We start from the raw sequence: 24,443 nt of genomic DNA, 5'->3' as shown, positions 1-24,443 counted from the left end.
CAATAATTTTTTTTAAAAAAATATGTGCATTTGTATCGGTTTTGGGAACCACTGCAAATTTTGAATTAGAACTGCTGTAAATGCCAAATTTTCAAAATTTTCATGAAAATTTTGGCGGTATATTTTGCAGCGGTTCTTGAAAACCGCTGCAAATTTAAAAAAAACCACTGCAAATTGAAAAAAAAAACTGCTACAAATGAAGTACTTCACTATTACCTTTGGATGAAATTTGTAGCGGTTTTGACATGCATTTGTAGCGGTTTCTGACAACCGCTGCAAAATTTTATAGCAGTTTGACCACATTTGCAACGGTTTTGTATAAACTGCTACAAAGTAATTTTGCCACACCCATTTTCGTAGCAGTTCTAAAAATCGCTACAAATGCGTTAGTAGCAGTTAAAACCACTGCAAACACATAAAATTAACCGCTGCAAAACCCCCCCTTTTTTTTTGTAGTTTGCACATCTGTGTGATTGGTGTCATGATGATGTTGAAAGTATTCTTCATATTTCAAAGCTATATGATCTATTCACTAACAATTCTTTTCAATTTCTCTTAATTTGGTCGCAATGAACCATAAAAGGAATCTTGGAAATGGCATGGAAAATGATTGGGATATTACATAGGGAGTGAAAATATGGAAACTTTGGCGGTGGAGGAATGAGTTCATCTTTAAAACTGACCTCCATAAATTGCATGACTCTACTCTGGTAAGGGCACTTGGATTGCTGGATTTTCTTATCATTTTGGCAACTGTACTACTTGTGAAACTGTGTTGTATTTAGAAGCCTCCATTTAGCTCTCAAAGTGGATTTCAGGAGCTTGTTGTGGCTTCTGTAACCAAACACTAATCCATATTTTCATGCCTTTGAACACTTCAAATGTAAGAGAAACAACATTAGTAGCTGATGACATGGCTCTCATTCACGACACACATTTGTGTTAATTTTGCCATTTGGATGTATATAAAATCAAAATCAATAGGATTACAAATCATGTATAGATGCAATGAAATGGTCGTTAACATAACTGTTTTTTTTTTAAACGTTGATAATGAAAAAAAAAATCTTACTTTTCAAAAACCTACATATTACCTTTGATCCTTAATATAAGATCTCGTTTGACTTTTAGTTTGGTCCTAATTATAAGACTCCAATCCACTTTATCTCTCATATTTAGGTATCTTTTCGTCAGATAGTCCTTCTAATAATAGTAGTTCTAGTCTATACACTTGATTAGTAAGGATATTTTAGGAAAGATAACATCTATTTATTACAAATAATTAACTTAACTTCTTTTTTTAATTTTCTCAAATTAGTTAACTAGTTCTTATAATTAAAAGAGGAGGTAATATCATTTAGTCAGTATGTAAATCAGCTTTAAACACAGATCATGGCTGTAGGGGCTATATAATTATGAAGTGTAAGGGTCCAATAAGAAAAATTGAAAAACCTCATTAATTTTTCTGATATGAAAACGCCCATTGGTTATGAGGAAAAGGGAGTGTTTTTTGGGGTCAGGCGTCTAGTTAATTTTTCTTGGGACAAAATAGTGTCTAGTTAAGTTCAATGCCCATAAAATTTACAAACTTTACCATGTTTTTCCATTATTTAATTTCTTTATCTTTATATAAAAATAACCAAACCGTCCCAGCACTGACACGTATCACAAAAGGGGTGAAAAGGGCAAAAGCGCATTATATTCGGATGTGAGAATTACGTTTTTATTTCCCTTTTGTTTTTTTTCATTTTTTGTTTTTCGCGTCCCCGCAGCCCCACCTTATGCTTCTGCACGCGCGCGCACATACTCGCTTCCTAGTCTTCTCTCTTTCTCTCTCCAAACTTCAAACAATTTCTCAGCTTTCACTACCTGAAGATCTAACCGGGTACTCTACTCATCTTTTCTTTTGCCCTTTGATTCGTCTTTTTTCTTTGTTACATGTATAACTTTGACTCCTAGGTTTTCTTCTCCCTCGTTGTCTTTGAATATGGCTTAGGGCACAGAAAACTTATACGCAGTTTTCTGGTTTAGGTTTTTGCTACGTTCTTCCGAAAATTGCTAAAAGAGGGGTTCTCCTTTTTCTCCTTTTCTTCCGAAGAGTTCTGCACTTTACTCAGATACGCTTTTTATGGAAAAATCGAAGGAGGAGGTCTCTGTATGTAGAATTTCAGAATCCACTGCGACCCTTAATGAGAACGGAGCTCGTGAAACCCTAGAGGAGTCTGTGCACTGTGCTAGTCAGGGTCAGGTTGAGGGGTTGGGTGGTGAAGATGCTGGAGGGGGCAGCGAGAAGGACATAATGGTGGAGGTATTGGGTTCTGATGTGTACATAGATGGTGTTTGCACTCGTGGAAATGAAGCAGAGCTGCGTGATGAAGTGGCTTGTGGCGGATCAGTCGACGGCGGTAATGATATGAAATCTTTGGGTGGAGACTCTGGGGTGGGTAATGAGGCTGAGGCCGGGTTTGAGGCTTCCCATTTGCAATCCTTAGAATCTAAGAGTGAGAATCCCACAGCCCAACATGATGTTGCAGCGCTGGGCAAGGAGGATGTTGCAAGGGGAACATTGAAGGATGGCAACGTAGAGAGAGGTGAAGATGTGCCAAATATGCAGGGAGCTCCAGTTTTGAAAAATGGAGCTCAGAAAGAAGAAACGGGAACTGGAGTTAGCGGCTCTTTGGCAGTTGTCAATTCCACACTTGAAGGAACAGAATTGCCCATGGCGGAGGATGTCAGACTTGAGCACAATGATGCCCAGGAAGCTGCAGTTCCGGATGATAAGTTGACAAATCCTTCATGTGATAATGCTTTAGGAGGTTCGACAGCTGTTAGTTCATTAAATGGAGAAAATGTGCATAGTGAATCAGTTGAAAAGGATAGTCAGCAGCAGAAGAACTTGGTAGATCAAGGAGCAAGGGAGGGGAGAAATGATGTGACCTTGAAATCATGTGATCGACAGAAGAAAATTGCTAATGAGGAGGGTGATAAAACATTAAAGGAAGAGGCTTGTATCTATGACAAAGATGAAAATATGAAGATTAATGCTACTGATGAAAAGTTACAGTCAGCTGAAGAGCAGTCAATGGATATTGATAAAGTTGGTGAAAACTCAGGCAGTCTGCCAAAAGTGGTTTCTGGTGTTGAAGTAGATGCGGACAAGGATTGTTTGAATTCCGACAAGTGTATTAGGAATGAAAAATGCATGGAAAAGAAAATGATTTCTGATGCTTCTTATGTCAGTTCCGATACTGGGCAGGGGATGGAGATTGACAAAGACTGCCATTCAGAAAGCCTTGCTTTACATGGCAGAGGACAAAATTCTGAAAATTACAAGACAGCGGTTTCAAGCATGGAGAGAGATGCTCAGGTTTGTAATGTTGGAGAAATTTCTTTGATTAAGAGAGATGGAGTTACAGGGTGTGTTTTATCTGAACGACCACAAAGTTCTGAACATAGCATAGAAATCGATATCGATAGTGATCCTGATCTGGTCGATTCTGGTTCAAGGGAACAGGGGAGATTAGATGGAAATGTTTCTGATGTCAAACATGTTATTTTGCATAAAGGGGAGGAGGAGGAAGCTGAAGATCACTCAGCAAGGGTGAACAGAGGGAGTGGTAATGCTAATATTCAAGGTAAAATTACTAGCGACCCCGATCACATTTTTGGCGTAGGTTACAGTTCCTTCAACTCATAGCACGGGGTTGGGCTGAAGCAATTTCAGCCTAATCTAACCCCCTCCAAAAAAAAGAGTCTTCCTTAATAAATTAGACAGTGTGACTTTTTAAATCTGTTCCCTTCTACCTGCAATTATACAAATAATAATTTGCTTGTGTTAAGGCATTAAGCTGTGATTGGAGATGGAACTTTTACTTCAAGGATGGAAGATTTAGTTCTTTTAATGATGTTAACTATTTTATTCATGTTATAATTATTTTTTTTAATAGAATATGACGTTTTAATTTTGAATGCTTTATTTTTGTTGACTTGAATATTTGCAATTTGTAGAATTTTGTTTGCCACATGTGTGACCTGCACATCAATGAGTGATTTGTGTTGAAAACTCCCTCCATTCTTAAACAACCCACACATGAGCATCCCTGGCTGTAACTGCGAATATTTCATCTTAATTAGTGGTTGAGACTGAAATTTCAGCTGTAAATGAACATATTCTTGAGTGAAGATAATGAAGTTGTAATTCTGTTAATGCAGGCACATCGGTATCTTTTGGTGTGGTTGGCAATAATTTAGAGGCTATTACAAACTCCAGGAGTGTAGAAAATAATCAAACTGCTGATGGGGGGACTTTTTCGTCAATGGGTACTGCGGAGGAGAAATCCAATGATGAAGCACCATTGTCTGCAGATGATCAGAAGTTGATGTCCTTGAAGCATGTCAACCAGAATATGACAAGTAATGATCAGGTTGAATCAAATGTTAGGCAGACCATTGAAGTACAACTAGGTGATACTTGTGAGAAATCAGATTCACATGCAAGTCAGGAAATTGAAGTTAAAGAAGATAACAGTGAGGACCATCACAATTCAATGGATGAGAAAGCCTTAAAGCACATGGCTACGAAGGCTGGAAGTTCAGGAGGATTTTGTCAGGCTAGCTCTATATTGCCACCTGAAAAGGAAGGTGACTTTTCTGTCTCAGATATGGTTTGGGGTAAGGTGAGAAGCCATCCATGGTGGCCTGGACAGATATTTGATCCGTCAGATGCGTCAGAGAAGGCTATGAAGCATTATAAAAAGGACTGCTTTTTGGTGGCATATTTTGGGGACAGAACATTTGCTTGGAATGAAGCATCTCAGCTGAAGCCCTTTAGAGCACATTTCTCCAATATTGAAAAGCAGAGCAATTCAGAATCATTCCATAATGCTGTAGATTGTGCTATAGATGAAGTCTCAAGACGAGTAGAATTTGGGCTGGCATGTTCCTGCGTACCAAAAGATATTTATGACCAGGTCAAATTCCAGACTGTTGAAAATGCTGGGATTCGAGAAGAAACAAGTTTAAAACATGCATCGGATGAATCTTTGGATGCAAACTCCTTTTCTCCCAATAAACTACTAGACTATTTGGAAAATTTATCTCAGTGCCCAACTGGTGGCTTTGATCGATTGGAGCTTGGGATTGCCAAGGCTCAGTTGCTTGCATTCTATCGTTTAAAGGGTTATTCTTGCTTGCCTGAATTTCAATATTGTGGAGGTCTGGACTGTGATATAGACAGCTCAATGCAAGATGTTGAGAATAATGCTAGCGAGGGTAATGAAACTCCTCTAAGCAAGGATGCTGATCAAGCTTCTGCTGGTCATAGAGTTTCAAAAATCCACAACAGCTCTTACCACAAACGTAAACATAATTTGAAGGATGGTATGTATCCTAAAAAGAAAGAAAAAAGCTTGTCAGAACTAATTGGTGGGACTTTAGATTCTCCAGATGATTATTGGTTGGATGAGAAAGCCATTGACAGTCTAGTTTCCCCTACTGCTTCCAAGAAAAGGAGGACTGTCGATCCATATGCTGATGACCCTGGGATGCAAGATGGGAGGAAAACAATTTCCGTTGCAAAAGTTTCCAGTTCCTCAAAACCATCATTTAAAATTGGTGAATGTATTCGTAGGGTTGCTAGTCAACTTACAGGGTCTCCTGCAGTGAGGAGTTCTGGTGAAAGGCCCCAGAAGCCAGATGAAGACACTGATGTACTTTCTGGGGATGCATCTGAAGATGTTTCTGCTCAAAATCTTGAGGAGGCTAAGAAGCCAATTGACCCAGCAGAATATTCATCACTTAATGATTTGCTATCTTTACTTCAGTGGGCAGCGCAAGATCCAGTAGAACATTGTAAGTTCTCGAGTGTTATTGTAAGTTTCTTCTCTGATTTCAGGAACTCAATAGTTGTAGGAAATTATTCTGAAAGAGAGATCACCCCTCCGAATAAAGTTGGTCCTAAAAGGAAGAAACAGGCCATTGCTGGATTACCTGAAACATTTGAATTTGAGGATATGAGTGATACTTATTGGACAGATAGAGTCATTCAAAATGGTTCTGAAGAGCAGCCATCAAAAAGAAGCAGGAAAAAAGAAAATCAATCTGTGCTTCCTGATCCAGAGAAACCTGTCCAAGTGAGTCGTAGGCCCTACTCCAGGAAACGGTATTCTGACAACAGTAATGTCAGCAATGTGGAGGCTTCTGAAAAACCTTCTGGTTATATAGATGATAAATCCCCTGCTGAACTTGTTATGAACTTTGCGGAGTTGGATTCTGTTCCCTCAGAGACAAACCTTAATAAGATGTTTAGGCGTTTTGGACCTCTTAAGGAATCTGAAACAGAAGTTGACACAGTGGGCAGCCGCGCCAGAGTGGTTTTTAAAAAGTGTGCCGATGCAGAGGTTGCTTTCAACAGTGCTAAAAAGTTCAACATATTTGGAGCAATACTTGTAAACTACCAGCTTAACTATACCCCTAGTGCACTTTTTAAGGCTTCAACTGTCGCCACAACACATGACCAAGAGATGCATCTTGATCTCTCCAATTTCGAAGTTAATATGGTCTGAATTCTTTGGTAAGTGCCTTTGAACTGCTGTATTCTTTGCAACATCTGTAATGATTAATCTCAGTGCTTGCACCAGTGTCCGTGGTTGATAATGTAGTAACTGTGCTCTGTTCACTCACTTGGACTTGTAGCATCATGAATTGAAACTATACCACCTAGTGGATAAGGCTTGTTGAATAAATTGAAACTATTATCCAGGCCAGGATGGTTATGTAGAATCTTGGATAGGTATAACCTGTTTTTCAATTGGATATTGACTTAAAAATGTCAAGTAATATGGTTTTCAGTATGAAGAAATAGAATTTTGTATTCCTTAAATTGCCTGTCTTGTTTGGATGTTAACTGCTCTTACCAAGGTGTGATTATGGTTTTTCCTGGTGAAAACTGAAAATTGTTTTTGCCTTTTTGGAGTTCATATTTTTGCTGCTGTGTACACTATGTATCTTATACTTGGTCTTGCATTTCTAATTGCAATCTTAAGTTAAAAATTAATCGCATTTTCCATTCTCATACTAGGGATGAAGTCGTATATAAGCTGAAAAGGATTTGGCAGAGAATGCATTTAACTGAGGGAACTTCTGTGTGAGACTGTTAATTCCATCTGGTTGTCCACGATAGGCTGCTGGAGGTAACCGGAGTGTTAATACATCTGGTCATCCATTATTATGTTCAGAATATTACTTTTGTTGGTAGCTAGCCAGGATGCACCATTTTGTCGTTCCTTAGTTTTCTCTTTTGCCCAGTTTTCTGTAAGCATTTTCAATAGCCGCCATTTCTAACTTGGGATTCGATATGAAACTCGGTAGTCCTAGGCTGATTACTTGTCATGTATGATTTTCTATGTTAAATATATAGTAGTCTTTGGTAGGCATGCTTCTATGTTGTAAGAATAGAAGTTAATGTTGCGCATACAAGTCTCCAAAAGCCTGGGTGATCTGATTTGTCTAACTATTCCTTCCTTTTTTGATGTCTTTGTAATTCAGTGTTTGAGGTTTTATATAAAAGGCCTAAATATAATGAGACCTCAGTTTCATGAGTTATAATATGGTCACTCTGGTTTATGAGATGGCCGTGTTGCTTCTATGCAATTTCGATGACCTAATATTGCACCTGTGCAAGTCACATTTTGTCCAAAATTTGACTTTGAACATTCTGATGTGAACAACGCGAGGGATAAAACTGGATCATTTTAAGAGAGACGCTTCGTCTGTTCGTGACTTTACATTCTCCTGACAAACTCTTCACAGGCTCTGTTTGGACCCGTAGCAGCCAGTTGTCGGGTCCCGGAAAAATAAGAGCAGCTAATTGGTGTAGTGAAATATCAGCCCAAAAAATAGTGCGTGACAAAATGATCCAAATAAATGAGATAGCCTTTGACGTATTCATATTAGCATTTTTTATTTGTACGTCCAGGTTCATATCAGAACACATCAGGGGTACTTTTCCGATGTTAATGCTATCGTTTTGTTTGGCTCTTCTCTCTCTCTCTCTCTCTCTCTCTATATATATATATAAACAGATCGATTTTTTTTTTTTTGAAAAAATAAATCCAGACTATGACTAACAGGGTGAATCCAGGCAAAAGGGAATTCGCAAAACTGGAGTGTTTCAGCTTTTGTTGTCGATTTTGCTTTTCCAATAATTTATTCAATTGACTATGGAAGCATGTCGCAATTTTTTTTTGGTGAACGTAGTATACTTGGGCACTAACCTGTAGAGTAGGGCAGGACATCTGTTTTTTTTTTTTTTTTGAGGGCGGGGGGGTTCATGGCGCTGACTTACAGTTACAAGCTTTCTTTTAGGGAACCCCCCCCCCCCCCCAAAATAAAGCGGGGGCCCTTTTTTCATCCTTTAATTTTAGTTCTAAATTTTGATGAATTTGAGGATCTAATTTTGTCTGATAACATGAAATCTCAGAGAAGGATATGATAGAAGGGAAGATTTTTTTTTTCCCCTAGAGGTATTTTTTTCATGTTCATTTTTTATTTAATTACATATAAAAAGTCAGTTGAAATATTTTGAGGGCTAATTAGTCTAAATGTGACCAATAGCTGGGTTTTGCAAGCAAATCCCATCACAAACGGGAAACAAGATATTTGGGCCCAAGCTTGGTCCATTTGGGTCAAGCTGGGGAGAGATTTAAGGAGCCGGTGAACCTAATTTTTGTCTCGTTGGACCTATATCCCTGGTAAAACTTCAGTTTCACTTTCTACATAAAAAGGAAAAAAAACAATTTCATCATATTGAGAGAAAATTTACAATGTAAAGCTAAATAATTAATTTGTAAATATTAAAAAATTAGTTGAGTATTTATTTATAAGAAATATATTTGAACTTTCTAAATTACCATTTTAATCATTTATATTGAAAACTACTCCTTCCGGTCCTTTTTTTTTTTTTATAAAAATAAGATCCTGAAATTTGAATTACCTAGTGGTCTTTTATCATTTTTGCCCCTAATTAATTTTATATATTACATTTGTTTCACTGAAAAAAAGAACTTTATATATTGCATTAATTAAATGATTTACCACATTTTTTATACTTTCTTTCTCTTACTTGTCTCTTATAAATAAGGAAGTTCATTTCTTATATATTTATTATTTTTAATTAATTTTAACTACTTTTAAACCATGTAATTTAGTTAATAAACTCCTATAAAAAGGATAAGAAAGAGTAACTTTTAATAAAACACCTTATAAGTGAAATTAATAAGGACAATTTAAAGAGCAAATTATAAATTGGAAATACAAAAGAGATTGAATACAACCTCTAGATCATTAGGACCGGAGGAGTACAACCTGCAGATCATTACGTACATAAATTTTATAATTCTAACCTCTAGAGCCTAGACTTAATATTTAGTTAATCAAAAGAGGCAAAGGAGGCTACTACTAGACATGTACAAGAAGCATGGAAGCACAGATTATGTACCATATATTTCACCCCTTCTGGCGTTTCATCTTTTCCTTGGAAGTGATGTCTTCGAACACTTAAGAACCTTCCACAACTTTTTCTTGCTCTTCTTCCTCATATTATCCACTTTGTGACGTTTCCATCTTCGGTATTTCTCTCGGTTCTTCAACCAGCCATGATAGTCTTTCCCTCTCTTGCACTCAACGAAGTCCACTAGATCAGCATAATCAGATGTTCTGGATTTTTCAAGAATGCATTCAAGGAACATCTCACCATTACATGTTTCCTCTTCTATGTCAAAGGAGAAAGGATCAAGAACTGGCACTGTCCATGTACTCTCTGCTTCAGTCTCTTGGGTTCCTTGTTGGAAGCTTGATGGGGCATTCATTCTGTGGGAAGTAAAAGGAAGAAAATTACTTGGGGAGTCAAGAAAGCAAAGAAAGGATTATGAAGTTAAGGTTGAACAGTTATCAACTCATATATTCAGATTTTGATGATCGATGAATATCAGCACGATAAAGGTAGAATCGGGAAAGACTGAATCAATCAAATACCATTAATTTGACGGAATCTAATAATTGTTGAAATATACAGGGAACTGAACGTAAAAGATATCAGTAGCGGATAGCATAGGTGATAGATTTTACAAGGAGTACATTAAAATTCAGCATAAATTCATTAACTCAAATAAACTTGTTAATTGTCATATGATTAAATGGACAATGAAAATCCAGTTATCGTGATAGAATAATTGAATTTGTGTAATTTAGTAATAGCATCGTGTACCTGGAATGACGTGCCCAAATTTTATGAAACTCTGATGCAACTTTGTAGCTAGTTTTGTTTACAGCATCCTGCAACAGCAGCAATGATTTTAAGCTTGAAATACAAACTCTTTATCAAGTATATGAAAACTGAAGGCATACTTCACCTCTCTAGCTTTAACCACTGGCATTTCTGATGGCAGTGGTAGATCCTTCAATGATCCTGAAGCAATTAAATCCCCCTCTACAAATATGAATAGATACATCAGTGCCGTAATTACAGATATGCATGCCTTTGCCAAGATATCAAATCCATGAATTAAACTTGAAGATAACAAGCCCGAAAAGTGAAGTATTGACTTGGAGTGTTTAGGCCTTGCACGGTGACTCTTCATCACATCAGACAACATGTTTTGAATGGGTAAACATATATCACACTGTTGGAAACAGCTGACAGTGCTGATCAAGAAATCATATCTTTCAGGCAAAGAGGCATTTTCCAAAGTCTTCAGGCAACCTGAATTACCACCATTACTTAGGCACCGAGTGGCTTGAATTAGTGATATGCTCATTAACCTCAATATTGATGTGAGAAGGCATATATCCTGAACACCAGCTATTTTCTTTGTATAGAATTCATCCCCAGCGGCATTTTCAGAGAAAGTTCTACGAATAATGCATTCTAAGATGGAGAAAATTGTGTTCCTGCATGAATCAGGAAATATATGTTGGCTTTCTTTCATATAAGCAACATATTCAGTCAAACGGTTGGCTTCCGTTTTGGATGACATTTTGCAGTGATAAGAATCCCATGAACCATCCAGTTTTGATACAAGATCATCTAAATTGTTCTTTGTGACTTGCTGAATGTAGGTTTCAAATTTTATCTGGCTTCTTCGAAGTAGATAAGAATGATTAGAACATTTGAATCCTATGCAATAACCATCCGTCTGCAAACTAGAAGCATGCATTGAGTACAGAATGACTGATCTTTCAAATGCTGCAAGGTAGCAGTCCACAAGGCTATCCGCAACCAAGTTCTGAGAAGATAAGCCATGACCAATGGCTTCAGAAACTAATGAAATTACATGTGCCTGGAACATCTTTGGTGCAGAAAGCAAAATAGGGTTGAGCAGCAATGATATGGAAGCTTCTAAACTTAGTTCAATATCTCTTGAATCCTTGCCACAGGGCCGAAGTAATCTGGCGATGAACTTCTCAAGTGCTTGCTCATCAGTAACTGACAGCATAAAATGGGCAGATGTTATCTCTAGGACACTCGCAATATAACCATGGTTCAAGTGAAATGTTGAATCCTTTTCTCTGATCGAAGAAGATGATTCCATGTACATAATGTACTTCCTTAAAGATGGATGCTTTAAACACTCATCCGCGAATGCCTAAGATAACATCATGTTTAGTCATTTTCCAAGTGCATTGACCAAAATTCATCATGCTACTCAATTATACTAATTATTATGAACAAAACAGACACATACAATTGGTAAGATTTGTTAATCAAAACAAGAAAAAGGACGGGAAAACACGAGGAAAGGAAAAGTTTACACATTTTATTACCTTAGGCTACCTACAAATAAAATTAAAGAGCAATGAAGAAAAGACAAATAGAAACCTGAAAAGCTCCAAACTTTTTCAGTAAAAAATATAAATAATACTAGTCTGACGTGTGGCCGTTCATGGAGAACAGAGAAGTGGATGCTATGGCCCAGTAGAAGGCTTAACATTTCTTAACAAGTAAATCTACTTAGGGATAAAATAAAAGTACAACCCGGGAAAATTCTCTGCTAAAAGTAGTAGTAGCTTTTCGTTCCTCCTCCTCCTCGTCCTCCCTTTTTTTTATTTTTATTTTTTTTATTTTTTTATTTTAAACCAGAGGTTCTTTCAAAGTGCAGTTTGGATTATTCTATTCAAAGCTGTTCTGGTTGGTAAAAATATGAATTATTTAAGAAATCTTCAACACCTCATGATGTTAAATTGTAATTAGCGGGTCGCTCAAACCCTGATGAGGGAAAGCTGGTACATTTCACAAAAAAGAAAGAAGATCACAAGCAGCTGACTACGTGGGTTTTCAATGGAAAAAAAATGTAAATAACTTAAAAAAAAAAAAAACTAATTGCATTTGCCCATCAGGCGTTATGAACATTGAACGGTCAAAAGGTGCACGAAATAATAGGTTACAGCAGAAGGCATAATCGCAACAATAGCCGAAAAAAGGAAAAAAGAATAACCGCTAACCAGCATTACCTCCAGCACTGAACATAGAAATGGACGGCAAGGATCATTTAACTCGAAAGAAGCAGGTGTGGAAAGTTCGGCACTGCTAGCATTGAATTCACAGGAGCCCATATTCTCAAATGTAATTTGGGCTCTTCCATTTCTCTCATTCACCTCAATGGAATAAAAAATATTCAAAATCTGACAGATATAGCGGCACTTTTTAAGCAGGGACTGCTGTTCAGACTCGAGCAATGTCAAAATAATGAGACAGGACCTGAGAACCAACGTTAGGTCTTGAACAATTTCCCACAATTTCGACTGCAATCCGGGCACTTGACGAGACCCACTTTCAGATAGATCCCGCAAAGTGGAGAAAAAATGTTCAAATTTGACGTGAAGATGCTTGAAGAGATCATCAGAGAGAAGACAGAGATCTTTGAATTTCACTTTCACACCACAGAGATCGAAGTCGTTGCGAGTATCAGCTCCGTCACCATGGGAACGACGCAGGTGAAGCAGTATATCGGGTAATTTTGGCATGGCTTCAAGCTTTATATTTTCCGAGAAGAGGATTGAGATTGTGGATTGGGGATCCTTTGCACCGAGAAGGAGAAAGGAACTGAATCGCCAATGTGAAGTACGAAATCACTATCCCGCGCCATCATCAGCTTCAAAAGATTCTTACAGTTGGGTTTGGGTTCTGTTCAAAATTCGAAGTCAAGCCCAATTTTACATCAAATTGGGCCGGAAGTTAAGCCCAATTTTAAATCTGTTTTGGTGTCCCCAACCTTAATCAACACTGCCTTTTCTATTTTTGCTAACAAGTAACAATACTTTTTGAACGCATAGTGGATGCATTCTTTTGAGCAAAGTAATGAATGCCATTTTATTATTTATGGATAGTATGGCCGAATTTTCAAATTTTTTCATATAACATGCTGGTGCTGGATTCAAATAATTTTCATATTACCAGTATGGTTGGGTATAATAGAAGAGACTAATTCCTCACAACATAACAAATCAATATTTGAATTCTCGTCATAATATATACCCACATTTAGTGTTTCATAATGTTTCGAACATAATTACCTCTAATGGAATGATATCTGTGCCTGGAAAAAAATTATAATACCAATTTTAATAAATTGGCTAAAAGTTATTCTTGTATCATGCGTGAAAAATGGAATAGACAATAATGTTTTAGAGATACATACACTTGTTCTATTCCGTGATTTTAAAAAGAGAGAAAGGAAGAGAAAGATTGACGGCAAAAAACAGAAAAAGGAAAATAAAAAAAAAAAGTTGAAGCAACCTTCCGAGAAGCTGACTAGTAATTTGTAAGTCATCGATTCATCCATTTACCTCATCCTTTTGTTAATGGGTTGTTATTGATCAAATTACCCTAAAATTTTAGTAAAAATCCGAATTTGGAGCCATATGACGTGCATGGGCAAATCATTTTATAGTGATAACAAAAATTACTAAAACATGTAATTACTTTTTACATTTTCAATTTAAATTATTTTTAAATCAATTTGAAAGAAAACCGAGCAGAGGAGAAGCAAATGTTTTTTTTTTTTTTGGGGTAAGGAGAGGTAAATGTATTTTAATAATCAAACATCATTATCATAAATACCAATATCAATATTCAATATTAGAATATAAAATATAAATTTCATAACAATTCATTTTTTAAATAAATCATGTAAAATTAATTTTATTTTTTTGTTAAAAAATTAAACAGGTAAAAAATTTGACTGCTGTATAACTTGAATGCATGTTAATAAATAAACCTTTAAGTAATATTTATTTAGCTTATATTACAGTTATTTTTTCCTATTATTTACTTTTAGTCAATAACATTAATTGTGTATGCAAAATGCATTCTCTCTTAAAATAAATGATTTAATTCTTGGATAACGATATTTACGTCCCAGGCTTCCTAATTCCACGTACCCGGCGGTGAGGGGTGACACTGCAAATATAGGACCAGCTATGCTTCATGCGTTCTTACTCTCACCTTTTCAAGCAGCTTCTACTTCCTTTTATAGGTTTTTTAGTTGCCGTTTTAATCCTATAGTTCAGGTTAGCTCGTAACTATTTTTCATTTATTATTAATACCATTCTGTCTTCTTCTCAAGGGAAAAAAAAAACAATAAAAGAAAGATTGACCCAACAGTGCTGCCCCGGGAAGGGGGCTTGCCTCACAACAACAACAACACTAAATATCCTTTTGGATAAAATGAAAAACAATCACAGGTTCGATCCTTCATTACAAGAATGTGCTTCAAGCCATAAACAGCAGAGAGGAAGAACTATCGGCGTAGCAATTATTCATCTACCACTTTACTAATCACAATGAAGATTATTCCTCTCATCTTGCATTACTAATACCATTACATACCAGCAGAAGTTTGATCACACTTCATAAAGTTACTGCTTGCGTACCCTTCCTGTGCTGCTCTCTCCATAATCAGTTCCTGCGCAAAATAAAAAAGACAACTTGGCTTTTGTATCACTGCTGTTAAATATGATTCAGAAAAAGTAAGGCAAGTGAGGTATGATCATATCCCATGTACAACACAAGTTAGTATAATACTATCTCTGGTCTTTAATATAAGAGTTAGATAAGTAATTTGAAAAGATTAAGAAAATTAGTTAAGTTGGTTATTTGTAGCAAATGTATGTTGATTTTCCTAAACCACTTTTTTCAATCATGTGTACTAGAACTACTTTTCAGTGGAAACTCTTACAATCAATAGGAATATTTTAGGGAAAAAATCATAAATGTGGGACACAAAATAAATTGATATTTTACATTTAAGATCAAATCCAACCCTTAGTTAGTTCTTACATTAAGAACCAAAAGTAGTACAAGTCAAAGCATAACAAAGCTTGTGCAAAGCGCATAGGCAAATCATATGGAGGAAGAAACAAGTTTTGCTTTTGGTTGTCTAACAAATAAAGTCACCTGGATTATAGCAGTGATCTTCCCAGGTCTCCCCTGCAGTAACAGGTGATTTGGTGCATGAGATGAAAGGAATCAAGGGAAATAGGATGAAGAAATAAGAAGTAATTTCGTGGACAAAAATATAAGTATCTAGTACCTACTCTTAGAAAAAGGTAATGAAAGTAAATAGATGCTGATTAATGATGATGACCAGAGTATGATTAACTATGTGATATTCTTTGCGCACTGACAAATGAAATCATCTTCCCATGCCGTACCAGACAAGCCCTATAAGTGTACGTAATTTCAGTATCTTAGTAAGTTAGCACCTGAAACTGCTTCTTTTCCCATGAAACATCTTTCCACGTTTTGGAATGGACTGATTGCCAATCAGTCGGAACCTGAACACTATCCACATGCTGCAAAATCCTCAAGCTATCTGCAATATTATTTGGTCCAAAGTGAATCGTGTTTGCAAATAGAGTCCAGGATCTGAAGTTTCACATTAATTTGTGCCGAAATACATGATAAATATTCAGAATCGGGGAAAAAAAACAAATGTCATTGACTGGGATCCATCACCAGAACATAGAATTATTAAAAGAAAAATAATATATACTTGTGATGAATGCCTCCTCCCACACTTCACGATCTGACCATGATGGTGCAACTTCACGAAATGGGATTCCATTGCTCCTACATACTCTGTATACATAGAAGATCAGTGGTATGGTACACAAGCAAATAAACGATGTTTCTTCATCTCTTTTCTATGCAAACATGGTATTACCCTATCTTTTATGGCGTGATGTTACTACCAGATCTTTGACGAGGCAATCTTTCTAGTTTCATATAACGCTGAAATCATCACTCATAAGTGACCAAGATGATCTGCTTTTATTGGATAAAGTCAGGTTCTCTTTTGTTTCTAACTGAGTTTAAGATTTGCAAACTCCAGAAAAATGACGTGAGTATTTCTACGATAACCACTATGAGACAAAGCCCCCAAATCTAGCATCTCAAGTAAATTCTTGAGCAATAAATTTTGAATGCAAATGGTGGAAAGGAAAGGAAGATGCATCAGTAGATAAATTTAAAGGTTCGTAATAGAACATCATACTCAATCACTACTTGACGTATAATTCCTGGAAGGACGCCATCACTGATAGGAGCTGTCTGTACTTGAAAAGAGTTTCCATTTCTGTGACTGTCATTGCTCGTATCCTATTACCAATCACACAGAGGGGAATCTCATGAATTGAGACATAAAATAGGAAATGATACCGTAAGTCAAGCATACATATTATCCATCATTATATTTTCAGAGAAACGAACCTTGCCGCAAACAACAAAGAAGTTTGTTATACAACCTTCAAGCACTTGATCACCATCATTTGACAGCAACAGTTCAGTCACTGAAGGAGGCCTGAGCTTTTCCAGACTCTGCCTCAACCTGCAATATAGACAAATATCCAGGAAACAGTTTCAAGGAACATAAACGCTGCAGGCAGCAATAACCTAGGAAACAAATTGACAAGAACTTCAGTATTACATGTATATTCATAGTTTATCCCAACAAAATTTTTGGCTTGAAGTTGATACTTATGAGACTTCCAATTCCAAAAGGGAAGTTTAGATAGCATGGACACGGATATGGGATGATATCACGTTGACATTGACAGTGAACTACAAAATTTTAAGCATCTAAATGTGATATAAAGTGTCGTGTCGTGTCCAATATGACAGTTTGACATGCATTGAAATGGGCAGTACTCCCTTTCAAAGGTGTCTGAGTTTTCTAGGCACAAACTTACCTTACCCAATCTGAATACTTTGCAGATGCGACATTCCTCCCCCAGCCCACCAAAGCCAGATTTACACCATTATCCCTTATACCAAATGAAGGGGGAATATAAGTCTCAACATGAACATGCACCTCAAGAGTCTTACTTAATCTTTCTTCACATTCCACAGTCTTCTGTGCATTCAGTGCATCCAAATTACCACAAACAAGAGTTGTAATAGCCAGTTCTTGGCAATCATTTATCTCTTTCAATGCAATTGGTAAGACCTTGCTAATGGAATCATTAACAAGCATCTGAACTGTGGGTTGCCATATTGGTAAGTTTACTGATGATGGTGACGAACTGGTAGATTTGTCAGATTTAAATAGAAGTTGTGGAGCTAAGTTTGATAAAGTATGTATGGATTCTGAAAGTCTTTTCATGTGTCTTTCCCAAAATAATAAGTAGGAACCACGGTCATGAGTCCGTGTGGTTGTGTAAGCACCTGGAATAGAAGTAAGCTAAAAGATAAATGGTAATTAAAATCAAAATAAATCAAAGGAGAGAAAAATAAGTGTCTAGTATAGTGTGTACGATTTAATTTTACTCGTGTATCTACCTGGATTAGCTTCAAGGAGGACCTTGACTGGAGGAGCATCTGGGGTGTGCAAGAGGATGCCGTTACTGAAGAGAAACCTTGAAACTGACATTTGTTAGCTGGCAAGAATGTAAAAGAGAAAATTACACAAAGCAATTTGTCGAAGGATCAAATCCTCTCAAGTCTCGCTGTACTTAATGGCAACGAACACCCATGTGCACGGCGCCTAACTATTATGTGCATTCCATGAAGTGCCGCAGTAGAGAAGCTAATGCATATAATTTTTCTGCACCTATGGAACTATATTATTCTGCTTCCAGCTGTCACGAAAGAATGCAATTGCATACTCCAAAGTCAATCCTAGTCGTACCAATAGATCTACAGAATAAAATAGATAATTTATCAGAGCGAAACATGGATGGCCAAAAAGGTAATCCAAATTATCCACCTCGCTTAGCTCTTACAGACTGAATTAACAGTTAATTACGCACTCGGAATCTGTTAAAGAAACAAAAATTAGAACAAGGAAAAAAAAATCTATACCGTGTGAGCCCACTGTTTCATTGTCGATGCTTAGAGCACTCGTTACCAGTATCACTGATATAATACCATATAATCTAAATCTTGTTTCTTTTTGGGGGTCAAATGATCATGATTGAGTTAGGTTTCAAGTTAGAATCGTTATTACTTAATTATCAATTATCAATTATCGATTCACAAGTAATAAATTATGCATTTGGAGAACGCTCAAGAAACAACCGCTAATACATGAATAAAGATACTGTACCACGTGAGCCCACTGAAACTCATGGAAAGATTTCATTTTCGGTAAAAGGGAAATACGGGTTAGCACTCGGTATCACTCCCACTGACATAATACCATGCAATGAAATTTGTTCTTTTGGTCAAATAATCACGACCTCGATTTCAATTTAAAAAAATTACTGTTGCTCAATTTTCAATGCTCTAGAGATCAAATTCAGCGCTGTACTATAAGCATTTCCTATCAAAACACTAGCTCTGCAACTAAAACCCAAAAACAGAGAATCCATAGACAAAGAGGAAATCACCTCCGTTCTTGGAAGCTTTTCTCAGAAGAGCCCCCTGTTTCCTTGAATTTGCCTTAGTCCACCTCCATGCTTCTGATGAGAGAAAAACAGTGTCCAGGCTCTGGAGGTCAACGACGATTACAGCAAGATGAAGTAAAGATTAAAAGTCAAACAATGCGAGAAAAAAAGCTATGCCTATGGAGCTAATAGCGAAGCATAAGAGTGAGTCTGATCGTCGATTTTGAAAAGAGTGAAAATTTAATGAGATTATGACTGCACACAGAAACAGATTCTTCGCCCCTGAGCCCCCAGTGATGCAACGGTTCCGAATTTCAGATTCCCTCTTCTTCAGCGTTCGTCCTCTTCTCCTGCACCTCAAAAATTTAGGACCGTTAGATTGATTGGATGTATCTGAAGCATCCACGCGTGTGGAATTCTCTTTTTTTTTTTTTTTGGACTCAGACGCGTGTGGAATTCACAAAAAGAAATCCAAGCCATTGAACGATGCAAGTCCAAACCGTCCCTTTTCATCGAATCAAAACTGCCTCAAAGGGTTTCTTTGAAGGTTTTTTTTTTTGGCCAAAAAAAGGGTTTCTTTTGAGTGGCCAAAACAACGGTAATCAAACCAACCACTTCCCAAGTCGAATCACCGCAGCATTCAGCGGCCAGGATTGCGTCTTGAGGATCCTGCCACTTTGGTTGTTTTAGATGTGTCAGATTAATCTAACGGCTGACATCTTCCAACTGCAGGCAAAGCGAACGGATGCCGATCAATGCAGTGAAGAACATCGGAAATTTTTTGTCCTGGCCAAAAAAAAAAAACAGAATCTGTTTTTCTATTATAAAAAAGCTTAGGTCAAGTTGTTTATATCTATTATATCAATTCTCCAATCATGCATAGTTATGTATCCTTTTTTGTTTCATATGAATTTATAATTAAATACTATTAAATGCTAATATTTTTAAAAAAAACATATGACTATGTATAATTAAAGAACTTGACACAATAGATATAAAGAAGTTAACATAAGTATTGTCTATTTATTATATCATGAGGATGTAATTCTTTAATCATTTTTTAATTTACTCTCCATCTCCTTTTTTTTTTGTAATTTTTTGGATCATCTTTTGATCCTAATTATAAGACTTTGTTTATAGATTACAAATGAGGTCTTATAATTAGGACCAGAGATAGTATTTACTCTTCATATAATGATTTGCAAAAAGATAAAAATAACAAGGTATTGTCCAATTAATTGATATATAAGTAAGTTTTATTCCATGTAAATAAATTGTACTATATATGGCTCTTTCTTATTATATGCAATGAAATGTTTTCAAAAGTATAAAAATGATACTCTGGCCGGCTTCTATGGAGTCGAAAGGTTTAGAAAGAAGAATACAGGTCAACTTATGAGTTTAGGTTAAATGGGTGAATTGAAAAAACGCATTTCTTCAACAAAAAAAAGAAAAGAAAAGCATTTAGCTAACCCCAGCATGTTAGATGTGAGTTTGCTCCTCTCTCTCTTTTTTTGTCCTTTTTTTTTTGGTCCAAATTCATTATCCTACAATCACCAGATAAAAACTAAAAGCAGTGAAGTAACAAAGCACTGAACGCAACTTAGATTTGAAAAAACCAACAGGAGTTGAGTCTAGCAGAAGGGGTTAATCCTTCACAAAGTGACAAACCAAGATTTGCATCCTCATTAAGAGAGGTACCCACATTTAGTACCCAACAATGCTTCGAATAAAATTGACTCTAATAGGAGGATATATATGCTTTAGCAAAAAAAAAAAACTTGGATTTGAAAACAAGGAAATGCTATCTAATGGATCTTCAAATTGCAGAGACAAATTCAATTGAGGAAATTGCTCGGACTTTTGTTGTTTTTTCAGTTTATAAATAGGTAATATATGCAATTCCAATTGATTAATTCATTAATGTATTATGTATCATCGAATTCAAAAACTTAATTACAATGAATCTGTTATGCCTTTTATTGGATTCATTAATATAATAAATCTTTCATAGCCACATATGGTATTATCACAATCTCTGACAAAACTTTTATATTATGTTTTCCGTTTTTGATCCTTCTATTTTTCTCCTAAATCCTAATCGATGTTAATTATATGTTAGTGTGTGTGTGTGTGTGTGTTATATCCATTTAAGCAGGGAGTTGGATGTCATCCAGGGAGGGGGTTATACTTCCCTTTTCTATCACACAAAATACGAGATATACAATGTATTATCATAATATTACATATTATTATTCATATAAGAGTTAGATAACTAATTTGAGGTTATTAAGAAAATTAATTACGTCCGTTATTTGTCATAAATATATATTGGTCTTTCTAAACTATTCTCTTCAATCCTGTGGATTGAATTATTGGAATTATTTCTTAATAGAAATACCTTATAATTAATAGGAATATTTTGTGGGGAGGAAGACAAAATGGATTGAGGTCTTAAAAGACCGGGGGTAGTATTATTTACATATAATAGTATTTTTTGAACTTGAAGCTATAGAGAGTATTTTAAAAGAACAAGATTAATTTTTTCCGCTCCAGGCCTTGCTTGCTTTTGTTAAAAATAGAATATATGAAAAGGAATTCCACTGCACAAAATTTTAAATATGCAATATCTATTATACATCCATTATCACTGCTTTAAGAATAACTATATATTTGGAACACTCTCCTCTTCTATCATATAATCCTCCGGTTTTCAATATAAATGCTACTTAACTCATTTGAATAGACTAATAAAGCAAAATAAATTACTTAATTTGAATAAATATGACATGATCCCCCTAAAATATCCTCTATATAACATTAAATTATATATCAATTTATAAGTTGTATAAAATAGTTTTTTTGGTCAAAAGTTACATTAATTAGTTTGGAAAAACAATAAATATTAAAATGAATTAAGGTATTATATTTAGAATCAAAATCAATTCACTAATTAGTAAGCACGTAACCCAACAAAAAATTTTCTTACCTATCCAATTCTTAATGAAACAAAATAATCATTTGTTTCGGTATAAATAGTTATTATATGTTCTTCCATAGTGACAGGGGCTGATTGGAATTGTTTGAATAACTCGTGCAATCGTTGACCTCTTGCGATATACATAGCTCATACATTTAGAATTCGAGAAGTATTTTATTATGTATAATACAATTTGTTATACAAATTATAAACTGTAAGTATTTTCACATTTCGAAATCCAAACTTCTCAATGTTTTATAACAACGATTTGACATATGATACTCCCAAATAATTTATGCCTAAATATTGTAAATTTTTATCGCAACAGGATTTTTTTCCCCCTATTCTGACATGAGACCTTTTTTTTTTTTTGCGCTAACAAACCTATGGTAGCATATCATTATAAAAAGAAAAATACTATTTATCACATTTTAATTTTCTAAGTAAACGTAGTGTGAACATAAGAACTTTAACATATTTGGCATAAATGGAAAACACGAGACTCATATATTGTTTTCCTTCTAAAGCTTACCACAGTACTAGTAACTCCAATCACTCATTTCAATGTATATAACAAATCACATCTTAGCTAGCATCTCATAACAACAATGGCTTCTTCTTCTTTTTCTTCTTCCATCTTTGTAGACTCAACTTCTAAAGTGATCATTACAGAACAAGATTTCAAGAACTTCCATGGCATAGATCGCAAGCTCTTCCTCAGGTTAGTGGCCAATATCGGTCAAGAACCAAGGCAAGCTTCAATGTTCATGGCTTTATTCTTATGGTTGGAGAAGACGACCAAAGATTTCAAACTCGTCTCCAAGTTGCTTCAATGGCCTGATGCTTTGCTCACTGATCTCACAAATGAAGCAGCTTTGATCTTCACTTGCATTCATAGTACCGACCAGTACTGTTTCATCAAAAATGACGTTAACTTCAAATACCATGACTTGCCTTTGACCCAGAAAATCACTAACAGTGGCATTAACCTCCATTTCGTGCACCAGAATGGAGTCGGCATAAAACAAGCGATCATGGAATTAATGAACAATGTTTGCGACAGAGCTTTTGATGACATTGTTGTGCAATATTGTTTGCTGCAGAAAAGGGCTGAGAAAGAACATACGTCGTACATGATGAAGCAACGAGGGGGATACAATGTTAATGATGGTTTTGAGGTTGCGGTGGTGCCGCCACAAGCACAGCCACTGCAAGTGGTGACTGAAGGTTTAGGTGATGCATCAGGCGAGAGGAAGGAGATGGTGGTGGCAGCAGATGATAGGACCATATTCTTGACATTCTCGAAAGGATACCCCATTTCTGAATCTGAAATTCGTGAATTCTTCTCCAGGTGATCCCTCCAGTTATTTTTTTAAAAATATTTTGTCTTTTGAATTATTAGTCATCAATATAAGAGCTAAATATTTAATCAGTAAATATTAAGAAAATTAGTTAAATTAATTTTTTGTAATAAATAAGTATTAGCTTTCCTAAAATACCCTTATTTTTTTTAGTAAAAAAAAATATTATTACTCAAAAGATAAGTACAAGGTTTTGAAGATAAGGGGAAAAAATACAAAGAAGAATCAAGAGATCAGCCTATGTTTAGTCCTCTGAGAGCCTAAAATATTCTTATTAGTCATATGTATTGGAATTATTCTCTAATGAAACTCTCCTTAAAATGTGAGATTAATAGGAATACTTTGGCACACAAAAAATATGAATTTTAGAAACAAAATGAATCGAAGTCTTGTACTTAGAATCAAAATGAACTTCTCATCTAGCTCTTATATTTAGAATCGAAGGTAGTGTGTTGCATCATTAGTTTTTTCCGCCTAAATTAGAAGGGCATGCATATAACAATCAGTAGATTTTAAGTGATATCAAACCAATAACCTCCCACTTATAAGAGAGCAACCTGACTATAAGGGTATTTGTGTATTTTGCTATTGGTGAAACTGAGAGATAATTTTGGGTGTTGAAAAAAAATGAACAGACGATATGGAGATATGATAGAAGCTGTGTTGATGCAAGAGGCGGAAAGTGTGGGGGGGCAACCACTGTATGCGCGTCTGGTTCTTCGTCCTGAGTTCATGCATGTGATGGAAGCCATCATTGAAGGCACCACACGCAAATCCAAATTCTGCATCAACGGCAAGCATCTCTGGGCCAGAAAATATGTTCCCAGGAACACCAAGTCGCCGTCGGCCATGTCTCCGGCCACTTTGGATCCATCTGTTTCTTAAACTGACCACTTTAATGGAGGCCACACAATAAAAATATGCCTTGTTCAGTTACCCAAAAGAAAGTGTTGTTCTCCCTTTTAATTTTGACTGTCGCCTTTTTTTTGTATAAAAGAAAGAAAAATTTAAGAGGATTCAAACGCATTTGAGTGTGCATGTGTTAATTGTTTTTCTGAGATTTTTTTTTTTTGGTATCATCAAATTGTTTCAGCCTTTTAGCCTTCAGAAATATTGAATCTAAATGATTTGTTTTCTTCTCTTGATATGTTGAAAAGAAAAAGATTTGTTTTAGAAGCCGTGCTAGCAAGTTCAGTTAAATTTCATTAGTTTCAGAATATACA

At 35.8% G+C, this 24,443-nt stretch overlaps 5 protein-coding genes across 9 annotated transcripts; 2 read left to right on the top strand and 3 right to left on the bottom strand.

The window, feature by feature from the left end:
- Positions 1–1,939: 1,939 nt before the first annotated feature.
- On the top strand, positions 1,940–7,602 carry LOC114746597 (uncharacterized). Of its 3 annotated transcripts, XM_028934824.1 has the most exons (4): positions 1,941–3,367; positions 3,515–3,635; positions 4,213–6,571; positions 7,079–7,602. In XM_028934824.1, exons 1-3 carry the CDS (start codon positions 2,129–2,131, stop codon positions 6,561–6,563), a joined length of 3,711 nt encoding a protein of 1,236 aa, XP_028790657.1. In that variant the 5' UTR covers positions 1,941–2,128; the 3' UTR covers positions 6,564–6,571; positions 7,079–7,602. The 3 variants fall into 3 exon arrangements, with proteins under 3 accessions (XP_028790656.1, XP_028790657.1, XP_028790655.1); XM_028934823.1 differs by having other exon boundaries at positions 1,940–3,635; positions 4,213–6,588; positions 7,081–7,602; XM_028934822.1 differs by having other exon boundaries at positions 1,941–3,635.
- A 1,681-nt stretch (positions 7,603–9,283) lies between these two features.
- Positions 9,284–11,113, bottom strand: LOC114746608 (uncharacterized). Its single transcript, XM_028934838.1, has 3 exons — positions 10,410–11,113; positions 10,265–10,332; positions 9,284–9,867 (listed from the first exon to the last, which is right to left on the bottom strand). The coding sequence occupies exons 1-3, from the start codon at positions 11,031–11,033 to the stop codon at positions 9,522–9,524; spliced, it is 1,038 nt and encodes a 345-aa protein (XP_028790671.1). The 5' UTR covers positions 11,034–11,113; the 3' UTR covers positions 9,284–9,521.
- Positions 11,080–13,059, bottom strand: LOC114746602 (uncharacterized). Its single transcript, XM_028934830.1, has 3 exons — positions 12,508–13,059; positions 11,107–11,642; positions 11,080–11,083 (listed from the first exon to the last, which is right to left on the bottom strand). Exons 1-3 carry the CDS (start codon positions 13,018–13,020, stop codon positions 11,080–11,082), a joined length of 1,053 nt encoding a protein of 350 aa, XP_028790663.1. The 5' UTR covers positions 13,021–13,059.
- A 1,630-nt stretch (positions 13,060–14,689) lies between these two features.
- Positions 14,690–18,963, bottom strand: LOC114746606 (uncharacterized). Of its 3 annotated transcripts, none has more exons than XM_028934835.1 (10): positions 18,883–18,900; positions 18,007–18,172; positions 17,834–17,931; positions 17,245–17,719; positions 16,766–16,883; positions 16,551–16,654; positions 16,050–16,135; positions 15,760–15,869; positions 15,452–15,484; positions 14,690–14,960 (listed from the first exon to the last, which is right to left on the bottom strand). In XM_028934835.1, exons 3-10 carry the CDS (start codon positions 17,922–17,924, stop codon positions 14,877–14,879), a joined length of 1,101 nt encoding a protein of 366 aa, XP_028790668.1. In that variant the 5' UTR covers positions 17,925–17,931; positions 18,007–18,172; positions 18,883–18,900; the 3' UTR covers positions 14,690–14,876. The 3 variants fall into 3 exon arrangements, with proteins under 3 accessions (XP_028790668.1, XP_028790669.1, XP_028790667.1); XM_028934836.1 differs by having other exon boundaries at positions 18,044–18,172; XM_028934834.1 differs by lacking the exon at positions 18,007–18,172 and having other exon boundaries at positions 18,883–18,963.
- Positions 18,964–22,467: 3,504 nt separating this feature from the next.
- On the top strand, positions 22,468–24,105 carry LOC114746601 (uncharacterized). Its single transcript, XM_028934829.1, has 2 exons — positions 22,468–23,210; positions 23,856–24,105. The coding sequence occupies exons 1-2, from the start codon at positions 22,468–22,470 to the stop codon at positions 24,103–24,105; spliced, it is 993 nt and encodes a 330-aa protein (XP_028790662.1).
- The last annotated feature ends 338 nt before the right edge of the window (positions 24,106–24,443 follow it).

The sequence above is a fragment of the Neltuma alba genome, unplaced genomic scaffold, assembly GCF_004799145.2.
Source record: "Neltuma alba isolate B1F8T4 unplaced genomic scaffold, ASM479914v2 tig00005074_pilon, whole genome shotgun sequence".
Lineage (NCBI taxonomy): Eukaryota > Viridiplantae > Streptophyta > Magnoliopsida > Fabales > Fabaceae > Neltuma > Neltuma alba.
This window is presented reverse-complemented; position numbering and strand designations above follow the sequence as displayed.